At 47.1% G+C, this 13,759-nt stretch overlaps 1 protein-coding gene across 2 annotated transcripts in view; it reads right to left on the reverse strand.

Annotated features, from left to right (window-relative positions):
- Positions 1–747: 747 nt before the first annotated feature.
- Positions 748–13,759, reverse strand: part of LOC105494076 (liver carboxylesterase 1) — a 35,694-nt gene continuing 22,682 nt past the window's right edge. For both annotated transcript variants that reach the window (XM_071084557.1, XM_011762180.2), the window contains exons 9-14: positions 10,200–10,340; positions 8,203–8,283; positions 7,793–7,940; positions 3,577–3,708; positions 1,442–1,514; positions 748–1,130 (exon numbers count right to left, since the gene is read on the reverse strand). In XM_071084557.1, coding sequence (XP_070940658.1) covers positions 947–1,130; positions 1,442–1,514; positions 3,577–3,708; positions 7,793–7,940; positions 8,203–8,283; positions 10,200–10,340 — 759 coding nt within the window. In that variant the 3' untranslated portion in view covers positions 748–946. The remainder of the gene's footprint in view (positions 1,131–1,441; positions 1,515–3,576; positions 3,709–7,792; positions 7,941–8,202; positions 8,284–10,199; positions 10,341–13,759) is intronic.

Raw genomic sequence — 13,759 nt, forward strand, 5'->3', positions numbered from 1 at the left:
TAAGCCAGTGTTCACATCCCACCACTCCCCCTTAGTGCTTGTCTTCCCTTCCATTTCAAGGGAACCATGTGCCTTGCAACTTCAGCTCCTTGGTGCAGGAAAAGTTATGATTTTGAGGACAATCCAGCTTCCTCTTGCTGATAAGGTGGTAATGACATGCTTTAGAGCTTTCTACATACTAACAGAATCCAGAAATCACCTGTGGGATTCTGAAAGACACAGTATTAGGATGACCCTCTGGAGACTTACTCCCAGGTGGTCACTGCCCACACCAGAAGTGGTCTAGGCTACAGAAGGAGTTTAGACCAGTTGTTGAAAGACTCAGCCTCACGGGGGGTTTTGAGAGGCTAGTGCACATACTCAGAAAGGTGTTGTAGGCCTGTGCAAGCATCAGCAAATGCCATGCAACGGTACCACAGGATCACCTCAGCATGTCTCCCTCTTCCCAGATCCAGGCACATTCTCAGCCTGGGCCACTTCCATTTCCACACACAGCTCCAAACAGAGGATCTGGATGCTACACTCTGGCCATCCCAACTCCTATTGTTGGAAATTGTTGGGGGCCCAGAAATATGCAAAAGGCCGAGTTCCCCTGAGCACCATCCATGGCCCAACCCTCTGGGCTCTGCTCATCCTTAGGCCTGGTCATCCCCAGCAGAGCCACCTTCCTTCTCACATTGCCTATTTCAGCATTATTCTGTCTCTGAGGACAATTGATTAACCTCCAGTATGAGACACAAACACTAATTTGGCCTTCAAAAGATACTTTATTCCCAAAGCTGAGGTCACAAATACAAAACTTCCTTCTTCATGGCCTCTGTTCCCTGCCCCTCACCACCAGACAATTCCCCAGCCACGGTAAGATGCCTTCTGAACCTCCAATCCCTTTCACAAGATACCCCAGTCTTTGCTCTTCCAGGCCCCCGAGGCTGGCTGGATCTTCCATTCACAGCTCAATGTGTTCTGTCTGGGGTGGCTTCTCCACTGCCTTCTTGGCAAAGAGTGTGGTCCAGAAAGCCACTTCCTTGTCCTTCAGCTTCTGGGCCGCCTGGGTGTTGGCACCAATCTGCAGATACCCTTCCTCCTGGTTGTACTCTGGCCAGCGGGGCAGCCCTTCCCCATTGGGGTTTCTGGAAACAGAATCAAATAGAATTACCCCACAGCTGCTGTGTGTTCCCAACAATCTTCTGAGATGTGCGAGGATGCCCAAGTTATCTCTGTCAAGAGGCTTGTATACCTCCCGAGATGGGGAGCTGACTATCTCTGGGAGTGGCCTCTCCATTTGTAGAGAGTTCTTATTGTCAGAGTGCTATGGTCACAGGGTCAGGAGTTTGATCCCACTAGAACCTTAGAAGCTGCCCCTTCCCAATAGGCATGCCCCACCCCACCCCACCCCTGCCCACCTTCACCACTCCTGCTTTGTCTTTGCCAAGAGCCTCACCCATTGCGAGCAAAGTTGGCCCAGAATTTCATCACCATCTTGCTGAGTCTGATCTCCTCTTCAGAGGCACCCTCTGTGGGGAAGAAGAAAAAAAGCCTTTGTGACTCAAAGTGTGGTCCGCAGACCTGCAGCATCAACATCACATGCGAACCTGCTAGAAACATAGTCTTGGCAAATGCTCCACACCCACTGAGCTGAGGTCTGCAGTTCTAGAAGATCCTGGTGCATTTGTGTGTACTTTACCTTTGAGTATATCTGACTGAGGGCTCAGCAATGGGCATGCGTCATTCCATGTGCTGGCTGCCTTTGTCTCCTGTGACCCTCGCCTGCCTCCTCCCTGCTCAGGGTCACAGGCAATGCCACACCCCAGGGTTTCCTCTATGGCAGCCCCACCTCCCAGGGTTGCTCTCTCTTGGGTCTTTTCTCCCTCCCCAGCACACACCCACAATTCACATTCTGGAAAACAACAGAACCGCAAGGCTCCTAAGCATGTACAGTGAGATGCCCAGAGGCGCTGGTGCGTTCTGAGCAGCCATAGGGTGAGTCCCATGTGATCTGTAACTGCTGAGAGTTAAGGTTTAGAAGACACTGTGAGAGGACTTTTTAAAATATTGTATAATGTACACTAAAAATAAAATCCTAACACCCCCAGCTGACTGAACAGACCCTCTCTGGGCTAAGGGGAGCCCAGAAAATCCTTCAACTGTGTTCCTGCCTGGGAACGGACAGGAGGTCAGACACGCCTCATAATACTCCGTCTCTTTTGTGGTTTAGACACCACTGACCAGCATCAGCATTAAAATAAAGGTCGTCATTCTGACAGAACACTCTCTTTGTGGCAATAAGACACCAAATTAAAAACAAGACCTAAGGCCACGTAGGGCAAGGGTTCTGGCCTATATCTCTCCCCTTAAAGAATCCACTCTGTTCTCACTGCCATGAGGTGCTTCTGTTTCTCTAGTTGCTAAACAAGCATTGGCTTGGACTTAAGCAAAATGAAAACAATTACAACAGCTGCAGCTGGAATACGCAGACAAACAGAACCCTGTCCCTCCAGTCTTAACTACGGCTTTGATTGCATAAGAGACTGATTTCAGTAACTTTCTCCAGATAGGAACATCACCAACCATGCACTGGACCTGGCCGGTGTACAGAGGCTGCTCACTTGCTAGGCTTTATGTCCTGAGAAGACCTTTGGACTTATAGGCCCTAATTATAATATATTTAAATATTAGGTCTCCACCACCAGGTGAACATGGGCCATGTTACATGCATGTTTAATACACATGTGTCAGGACTGTCTTCACGAATATCCATTGCTCCCCCTGTAACCTGTTGAACATGTGTGTTTAGCAAATCCATTCACATAAAGCTCCTACCCAACCCCTCCTCGATCAATGAGCCTATGTCTGGGCTTGACCAGAGGCACCTTCCCAGCCTGCAGGATGGCCACCTTGCTGCCTATAAAGCATATCAAAAATAAAGTCTCCTCTCCTATTCCAAATTCATGCATCCTGTGATTTCTAAATTAATAATTATTAAATGTATTAAATTTAAAGGTTTATGCATTTTTGTTAGAGACAGACAGAAAGACAAACAGACACACATTAGACCTGACTCAGGGTTAACACCAATTCTAACCTCATCCTCAGTCACATTCTCAGCACTCCTGGGAGAGGGAAATTGATCGGTGGCTTCTCAACCTAGAGCAGGGCCCTGCATGTGTCCCACCACCTATCTTGTTGATGACACAGCCCAGGATTCTGAGTGTCTGTGCAGAGGCCACCTGAATACACATCTTCCCTCAGGTGTGTTAGAGCAGGAGGAACCTGGGGCACAACCCAATGACATTGAACCCCGTCATAGTGAATCCTGCGGAAGACTACCCCTCACCTGTCTTGTTGATGACACAGCCCAGGATTCTGAGTGTCTGTGCAAAGGGCACATGAAGACACATCTTGCCTCACATGTGTTAGAGTGGGAGGAAGCCCAGGGACTACCCAATGATGTTCAACCCTGTTATAGAGAATCAGGAAACTAAGACTATGAGAGGAGAAACTTGCTGAAGCCCACCACACCAACACTGGAACCCAGGTCTCCTAACTCCAAGCTCACGGACAGCAAGGAGCCATTACCTTTTAAAAATGGAGCCCCAAAGACAGAGAAGAGCTCGTCCCCATGGTCTCCTATCACCGTCTTGGGTTTCATGTCTGATGAGAAGCTTGGACGATACTGAAACTCATACATGTAGGTGGGCACTCCAGCATCTGAGAAGGCAAAGATTCATGCTCAGTTCATGTTGCCCGACACACACCTGGAGGCTACCAAGGTCTCCAGCTCTGCAGGAAACCTCGGGTTGTCAGCACAGTAGAGAAACAGAGTCACAGGAAAGCTCAGTGATGTGCTCCGGGCTGCATAGCTAGTTGACGTGGAACTGGAATCTGAGCCAGATATTTGTTCAATGAACAAATGTTTAATGAATGAATGTGGAGACCCTGGGTCAATTCATTTAAAATAACTGCCAATGCAGGGACACTGACTCAGCCTCATAAACCCCTTTGCCTGCTGATGAATTCTCACAGAAGAAAATCTCTCTACATCTGGTTACACTGGATGCAATTCACTGATAACAGTCTCGCATTCATTCACTTGGACGCCATCTCCACCCTGACAGGTGTCTTCTGTTTTGCCTCATTTTGAGCATTTCCAGTGTTTTTCTCACCCATCCTGAGAAGACTGAAGCAAATCCAAGTTGCGTGTCTGAATGTGAGGCTATTTAAATACAAACATACGCAGAGAGGGAACAATCTGCCTCTTGTGTCTCAGGAATCTGTGGCGCTCACTGCTTTATATCTCACTGTCCCCATGTGTCTTGCTGCCTGCCTGGCCAGGGAGTGTTAGGGTGTTAAGGCATTAAAGTCCTGGCAGAGAAAAGAGGGGGTTGAGCAAGGGTGACCTTGCCTCTCCCCTGTCCTCTCTCCTTCTGCTCTGCCCTCCTATCCCAGCAACAAAGCTCTCCTGTCCCAACCCCAAGAAGTGGCCAGTTTCCCAATGATTGGCTCATTGGAGCCACACACCGCTGCCCCTTCAGGGCTACCTCGCGGGCCGCCCGGCCCTGTGCCTCAGCACTTTGCACTGGTCATGATATCCACTGAGAAGTGACACTAAGAAGGAAAGAGTCAGGGCAATGCCAGGCTGGTGGAGAAAATTTACAACGTCTTCCCCTTTGGGTACAGTAAGAAATTTGGAAAATAAAACAAAAACAACTAGGAATAATTAGAAGAGACAAAAATATGGAAACCCATAAAGCAAAACTAGATGTCACTCATAATTCCACTACCTGAGGCAAGGGCTGTATTTTTTGTAATTCCTTCTAAAATTTTTCCGTATCCTATATCATTTAAAAATGAATTTTAACAATCAAATTTAAAATATCACTCATAACTCTACCACTCAGAGAATGCTTCTTTTTTATTTTAGCATACCTCTCTTTCACGTATATAAACTTGGGATGATATTATATATGGTATTTTATAGTGTATATATACCATATATTATATACGGTATTTTTTAGTATAATTATTTCCTTTTTAAATGTGTTTGTATAAACAGGATCTCACTATGTTGCCCAAGCTGGTATTGAAATCCTAGGTCCTCACAATCCTCCCACCTCAGCCTCCCAAAGTGCTGAGAGTATTGGCATAAGCCACCACCTCCAACCATCATTTCTTAACATCCTTAAATATTCATCCACAAAAGGATTTAACAATAGGAGCTCACCCATCCCTAACCTCATGCCCCACCCGCACATGTCATTTCAATGTGAGAATGAAGAAGAATCTATTCACTCATCTTTGTCAGTCTCCTTCACTGCACCCTCGGCTCAGCAGGAAATGTGCTTGGGAAGATGCCATCCTTCTGTGACTCTGTAATCCACCTGTTAAATGGCTGCCTCAAGGTCAAGCAAAACTTGCTAAAGGGAGGGTTTGACCTCGCCTTTGCCCCTTGAACATTTTCCAAAGAAACTCAGAGCCAACTATAGAAGAAAGAGCTTTTGGGAATGAGAGAACTTATTATAGGCAGCATGCTGCCCAAAATGTACTTTGTAAAACTCTTTGGTTAAAGCCATTGATATTTATACAATTCTTACAATCACAACACAAGTCTTCAGAGGAAAGTAGGGCACAGATATGGGTAATGACAATTTGGCACAATAAGAGAAACAGAGACAATGAGAGGGCTAGTCATGAAAGACATGCAGATTAAAACAGGCTGATGTGCTTCTTGTTGGTGGGGAAGGTTTATGAAACTGGCAGCTTATGTTAATATTTAACCTTAGCATCCCAAATGAGAAGGAAAATTACGAAATTCACATTCTTATGCAATGGATGCAATTTTTCAGTATTTGCCCAGAGTTCTAAAATGTTTCTATTGCCCAGCCTAGTTATTCACTTCTAGAAACAATCCAAAGAAAATTGTTAGACATGTGGTTAGAGACTTACGAACATTAGGCTGAGCACAATGTTATTGTAGCATCAGAGTGTGGGCAGCCAGGCTAAATGCATAATAGGATAGGAATATTAAAGTCAATTTAATGCAGCCATTCCATGGAAGAAGGAATGCTTTGATGAGTTTATATCAACATTCAGAAAATCCTCACAACATAGTGTTGTATGAACAAAAGTAAAATATTAAATTGATTCTTAAAGTGTATAGGACATGGAAAATCTTTAGATGAAAACACAAAAAATTTATACCACTTGCCTCCAGGTAGTGGAATTATGAGTGATACCTAGTTCCTTCTTTCTGTGTTTCCATATTTTTGAAACTTTCTATAATTTTACACGTTAATTTTATATTCAGAAATGTTATTTTTATCAAAAGGAGTGAGACACGACAATAGGGGAAAGTTGATAAAATCTGTGTAGTCCTGGGAAAAAAAAAAAACCTGAACTCAAAGTCATGGGAAATCAGATGGAAAACAGAGGCTCCGTATTGCTCAAACCATCAGAAGATGGAGATGGAAACACTATATATAGATCAGGCGCACAGCATGGGGCAAGGCCAAGTTTAAGAAAGAACAGATTCAACTTCAGTGGTTTTCGTTAAATGGTTTTATCAGGACCCTGTGAATAAATGAGGGTTATGAGCACCTGCCCCCTCCTGTGCAAACGAGTGTCTAGGCACCTGCTAGATCAGCGTTAGCTAGTTTTTATCATGCTTATTAAGTTCCGAATTTAAAAACCCTTCCAGCATGGTTAGAGAGAGGACATTTCCTGGCTTGCAGACTAGGCGAATGACAGCTGAAAGAAAAAGAATCCTGTGAGCCTCCTCTGGTTGGCACCCAGGAAAGGACACTCCTCTCTAGGTGAGCCCGCGCATCCCTAACCTCACGCCCCACCCACACAGCCTTGGGTCAGTGGTAGAAGGTCCTGTATAGACCCTGCCCTGGCCCTGTGCTTGCCCATTACTGCACACACTGAGATGTACAAAAGCCAGCCTCAGACATTGCCATTCTCCAGACCACCTCCCCGACACACACCCTGGCTCCTCCCTTTGGACTTCTTGGTGCTGGACAATCTTCTGGATCCCATGCAGGGCTCCCACTTTTTATCCAGCTCCAATACTTAACAAACTTGTTTGCAGCCGGCTTGGACCTTAAAAACCTTCCACGACTCATCTTTCAATATTTGTCCTACAGCAGCCCGATGTCCCACGATCACTCCAGGCATGGAGCCCTGGCAGCAGATGCTGTCAATGTCTCACCCATATTCCCACTTCCTGATCATGCCAGCCTGACTTCCACCTTCAGCATCTGTAGCTCCCGGCCTGAGGCCTTTGTCTGGTCACAAGAGACTACTCTGCCCTGTGTGCAGCAGGTCAAAGTCACAGGCAATAAACAACTCCTTCCAAGAGCCTTCAAACAATGACAAGTGGAAGCTGGTGGATAAATACCGCAGCTCCCTTGCCACTCAGATGGGACGCCCCTGAGCACTGTATTGTCCTTGTTTCCTTGAGTTTCCCAGCTCCATTTGTCCACAGTGGATACTCGCTTGGCAATGCATCATGGATTGGATTCCATCTCTTTCCTCGCTCACTTCCCCAACTCCCTACAGAGGTTATCTGGGATCGTCAACTTAAAGAACCACTTGCCTCTGGATTTTCTTTTCTCACAGTCTGTTGCTGACAAAAACCAAAATCAGACAGCACCTCACACCGTGCTACATGGAATCAGCCTTTGAAGTCTGACCCTTGGCTGGTTCCAGGTCTGTCTATGCTGGGAGGTAGGTGGGTCAGATACAGAAGCTGGTGGGGTCCATGTCCCTCCCCTGTTCGACCTCTGGGACTCACCTCTGTGGTGCCGGGCCACAATCACAGATGGGACAGAAAACATCACATCTGCTAACAAGTCCAGGAACCGGTCTTTCTTTTTGACAGGGTCATCTGTTCCTCCTAAGTATTTCTCAGTGGCTTCTGGAATCAGTTCCTTAGCAATGTACTGAAATAGATCAATAAAGTGACCACAACCCCCTGGTGAGTGATGCAGTTTCTCCAGCCCACCAGGAAGGGCTGCCTCAATGGTGAATCTCACGAGCCCTGTGCAACTCCCTGCTAGGGTGAAAAGTGAAGTGGGAAGGATAGAAAGATGGGGGAAACCTGAGGCCCAGTCTTCATTCTGCCATTTAATTGCTCCACGATTTGTGGCAAGTCATTGTCCCTCTCTGCGTCTCAGCCAATTCCCATGATTCTTAGACTCTTACAACAAGGGGATAGGACTTCCACAAGAGTGACATGGCTGTCTTCTGGTCCAGTTTCCCTTCAGAGAGTGGATAGCCCATCAACTGTTAAAAAAGAAAAAAAAAAAAAGTTAACCATGTATGAATCATTGGGAATTAATGAGAAGAAACAAACTAACCAACCGACCAAACCAATGCAGACTGAAAGTCCTCTAATTTGATGGGATTTTAAGGGCATGGGTCTTTACTGAAATGGGCAAAATCAATTAATCAAATGGGCTTACATCCAGAAATTCAAGCATTGCGAAGATTACCAAACTTTTTTTTTCTTTTAGGAGAAGCTGTGGCAGTATTTTGCAGTGTGTGTGTGTGTGTGTGTGTGTGTGTGTGTGTGTGCGCGCGCGCGCGCACGTGTGTGTTTGGCTGGGATCCCTACAGTGGTCAGTGACATGGAGAGCCAAGGTTTCTGCCAGGCCTGTGTGGAATGGAGGACTCTGGAGAAGAGGATGTAGACCTCCCAAGTACTGCCACGTGTCACAGATGACACTGAAAGCCTTAGATCCTGCCTTCGTGGCTTTGGTCTTTGGTAGAACTTCTGAAATCCTTCTGAGGGGCGAACTGCACATCTCTATGCACATAACAATTCTTCCCAAACCTCTGCACTCAGACCAAACTCTAGCATCGCTTATAGCAGCTTAAGGCTGTGTCCCTAGAATGACCCCAGTATCCTTAACATACCTGCCTGGGAAGGCTCAACCCTGCCAGGACAATTTACTCTGCTCCAACCAAAACCTGGAGAGAAGCAGACAGGCCCCTGAACCCAACTAGAGCAGTTACTTTAGAAAGCCTGCAATCATAAACCCTTTCTCTGCCCTTTGGGATGTGAATCTATCACCCAACCCTGTTTCCCAGAGGACCTGAGAGCCTTCTCTTTGCAATGCAAACATTCAGGGAGCTCACTCCTGATCTTCCCAGTCCCTGTGGAAGGAGTAGAGGCTGACTTCAGTGGGTTCTTCCTGCAGTCTAACGCATGGCTTCCTGTCCTGAAGATAAGAGAAGTTTGTTTCTGCCCCAGGTGAGCCAGGATGAAGACATCCAAGTGGCCTAGCCACACGGACCAAGCCCCTCCCCACAGACCATAGTGTGTTTCCCTTGGCACACCTGGCCTATGAAACATTGCCAGGCTTCTGTTTCGGGGATGTGAGTCCAGTCCATGCTGGACTGTTTTCCCTATTGCAATCATGTTACTGAATAAACCCGTCCTACAACTTTAACCAGGGTCAGCTTTGTTTATCTTCAACTGGAAGGAGAACCCTTCTTTACTTCTAGAAGTCAATCACTTTTTCCATTTATTTGTTTCCATCTTTTATTTGAGGTTTAGGGGTACCTGTGCAGGTTTGATCATGAGTAATTTGGGTCTCTGGAGTTTGCTGCATAGATTATTTTATCACCAGGTATTTATCATGGCACCCGATTAGGTAGCTTTTCCATCCTCATCTTCCTCTGACCCTCCACTCTCAAGTAGACCCTGATGTCTACTATTCCCTAGAAGTCAATGGTAACTCAAGAAGAAGCCACTTTCTTTGAATATTTCCAATGATATGATGAAGAGCACGAGTGATTTTTGGGGGAACTACGCATAGGCAGCCCGAGGTGGGAAGCCAGGAAGCCCCTGACTGACTGCCTCTCTGTACTCCTCAGCTCCTTCCCACTCCTAGGCCCCCTCAGTTTTCCCATCTGCACAATTATTTTCTCTACTGGCCCTCCCAGAACAGACACTTCAGGATTCTTCAATAGGAAGACAATCAGAGAATCTAGGGAGAGGGAATCCCAGGGTCCTGATACCCAGGTGGCCCCTGTGCCCTCCTGGAGAAGGTTTCCATGGAAATGGTAACTCCTGCTGAAGGGGACAGCTGCCCAGGACTCAGAGTGAAGCTCAGAGAGGGAAGCACTCCTGGGACCAGAGACAGGAGGGCTGATGGGGGTGGGTGAGTCCTTCCAAGAAGCCTGCACATTCTCACCATTGGAATAATCCAGCCAAACTCCTGCTTGTTAAATCCGACCATGTAGGGGACAGTGTTGAACTTCCTTTCGGCTTGAAGTTCTTCAGGTGTTTTCGGCAGCAGCAGCCCATCAACGACGGTGCCCACGAAAGGGTAACTCTGGGAGACAAAAGTGCAGTGCCTGTGATTCCCTCCCTGGTCACACCCATGTCCCCAACTCTGCCTGTCTGAGGGTGAGACCAGTACCACAGACCAGCATGGCCATGGGCCATGGCTGCACATGCTCAAGGTCCTAACTTAAGGGAGTAGGTCTCTGTGACTCAGGGGTAGAACTTCAGGCAGAGACTGACACTGGTCAGGTGATGAGAAGAGGAAGAAATCTTCACTCAGGTTGAAATATATGTATTATCTATATAAAATTACATGTTTATATATTTCAATTTGAAGTGCATGCATTTCCCTCTCTCTGTCCACAGCTGATTTTCGGTAGCCCCGGCAGTTGCTTCCGATAAAGCTCCCATGAGTGCTGAATTAGAGAATACAGAGTCATCACTCAAGGGGAAATAATGTGTTAGGTTCTTGCAAACCTCTGGCCACAACATTTTCATCAACCTTCTTTTATGTGTGGGTTTCTGTTGAAAGACACTTCCACAGCTCCATCTCACACAAGAGGTGTTACTTTAGCCCTTTCCATCACAGCCTTTTGTATGAATTGGCCCATTTCTTCCTCCTTTTTCTGCACGTGCTATTTTGTGGATTTTTCAACACCAAATGCATGGCCAGCAGCACTGCAGCTCCTGCCTCACCCAAGCTTGTCTCACACAGGCACCTTCCCCGTAAGGCACAGCACAGCCTGCTTAGCTCAGGAATGCCAGACAGCAGCGCTACTCTTGGAGCCACTCTAAGCAGTGACATCACCACAAAAAGCACAAAAATGCAGAACACATGGCACTAAATAGACCGTGAAGAGGACACTTGTTAGCATGAGAGATGAAACGAGAAGACAGAGGTGGCCTCACCGGATCTCAGATGGAACGTGCCCATCATGCAAATCCAGCTTCCTCTGCTATTTGCCTACCTGTGTGTGACCATGAAAGTACCACCAGTATCGATTTTGGGGTTACAAGGACATTTTAGCAAGCAGGTGAATTTATAAACGCAGAATCCATGATTAATGAGGAGAGATGGTGCTATCTATCTGTATTTAAACAAGAACTGTTATTGATCCATGGGTGGCTTTGAGGAGGTACTGAATCGTCATCACTCAAGGAGCCTAGACTAAGACTTGATTCCCTATTAGAGAGAAAATCATGAAGAAAAGAATCAGTGATGAACTCACAGTATATTGATCCATGTCTTAATTTTAGGTTTTACCTTTGATGAATAATTTTTATATTGTCACAGATTAGAGAGAGCCCGACTCACGTGTTGCCATCAGGGCAGCTGGTTCTGGGTACAGTTATATTTTCATAATTCATATTTAGTCACAATGGTGTAGTTGGTAAGATAGAGCATGGACATAGAAAGCAGATGAACTGGATCTGAAGCCTGGCTCTGCTACTTACTGGCTGGGAGTTTCACCTGTTTGGGCCTCAGTTTTCTCATCTAAGAGGTGAGTTATTGTGAGGATTAAATGGCTGAACACATGTGAAATACTTAGCACAGCACCTGGTGTCTGGAAGAGCTGAATGAATGTTAGGTATTACTTGTTAGCAGGGTTGCTGTGGGTCCCTCTCCTAGACCCCAATCCTCTGTGCCATCTTCCCAGTTCCACGCCCCATGGGCTGTGTTTCCCTCCTGGAGATCAGATGGAACTGGACAATTCTTAGCCTTTGAGACCCTATGGCTTCCAGGACCTTTGGTCTGCTCTACAAAAATCAATGAATGATGAGCTAGTTCAGGCTGCCTGGGGGAGATATTTTGTGAAGTGGACCAGACCCAGCTGGACAAGGTGCAGATCCTAATCCAAAATGGCTGACAATACGGAACAGGATTGGGGTGCAAGTTTTGCCTCTTTGAGAGGCTGTTCAAGAAGGCCTGCTCTGGGAGGACAGCAAGAGGAGCAGACCCTCTGGAAGGAAGGTGCAGGGCAGGCTATGTGGAGGAGGCGCCGCCCGCCTGCGGTGGGCTCTGGGCAGTGAATTGTATTGACAGGTGAGGAAAGGAGTGAGAATTTCTAAGCAGTGGGAATCGCATGAGCAAAAGATTGCAGGTGTCACTGGGCAGGGTCAATTCCAGAAACACCCTAGAGTCCTGGGCTTGGAGGGATGCGGTGGGGCAGGGTCTAGAGGGACGGACAGGTGCAGAGCCTACCTTCTGCACAGTCTGGCACACAGTGCGCATGCAGTTGTGTTTTGAAGGACTAACTCCATGGAGGGAAGGGGATTTGTCTCATAAGGAAGGCCAGGCTTTTAAGAAGTGGGGGTGACATACTCTAACTCTGTTAAGGAAGGCGAGTCAGGCTGCACCAAAAGACGTGGAAATGGGGAGGGAAGCTGAAGTAGAAGAGGATAAATGTTGAGGAGAGAGACAGGAGCACCCCAGTTGGGCGGCAGCCATGTGGAAGACTCCCATCAGCAACAATGACAAGTGATTGCCGCTGTCCACTCAGAGTTTTCAAGTGGCTGCCCTGTGCGGGCATGACCTTGCATGTGTCAGAAAACTCAGGGCATCTTCCACTCCCCTCTCTTTCTCACCTGCTGCATCCTGTCCATCAGCAAATCCTCTCAGTTTTTCCTTCCAAGATATCCAGACTCCAACCACTCCTCCCATCCCCACTGCCACAGCTCTGTCTAAGCAGCCAGGAACCCTTGCCTGGCTTATGGCAACACAGAGGCCGCCCAGCTGGTCAACTGCATCCACTCTGCCCCTTTCCTACAGCCTACTTGAACACCAGAGGCAGAGACCTTTGTGAGATCTAAGATCATGTGACTCCTCTGTGCAAAACCTCCAAAGGCTTTCCATCTTGCTCAGAATCCAAATCCAAATACTTTAAATGATCCCTCTCCCACTGCCTATTACCTCTTCAGCATCAGGCCAGCCTGTCTGCACACTCGGTCCTCTCCATCCAGACTGGCCACTTCCATCAGGGTCTTTGCAGTGGCTTTTCCCTCTGTCTGAAATAGGCTTCTCCAGGTTTCCTGACAGCTGACTTCCCGCCTTCTCCAGAGCTTGGCTCAAATGCCACCTTCTCACTGACCCATTCCCTGATCCTGCTACTTCAATTGAAACCCCCCACAAACTAATGCTGCACACCATCAAACAGAATACACACCTGATTTGCTTTTCTATTGCACTCTCCCTGCACTGTAATGGAGGGTCCCAAGAGGGCAGGGAATCTTTCTTGTTTCACTCCTTTATCCCCAGCTCCTAAACAAGTCCTGGCACATATGAAGTGTTTATTAAGTCTTTGCTGAATGAATCTCGTACTCCTCCCAAGACCATTTAAGGACAGTGCTGTGACTTCCAGGGAGGCAGCATAGAGGACAGGATTGTAAGATGCTGCAGAGGTGTTGTCACCAGAAACAGTCAACCCACTGGGAGGTGGGGGTGGGGGTGAGGAGATCGGGAGGATATGT

Source organism: Macaca nemestrina, chromosome 18, assembly GCF_043159975.1.
Source record: "Macaca nemestrina isolate mMacNem1 chromosome 18, mMacNem.hap1, whole genome shotgun sequence".
Taxonomy (NCBI): Eukaryota; Metazoa; Chordata; class Mammalia; order Primates; family Cercopithecidae; genus Macaca; species Macaca nemestrina.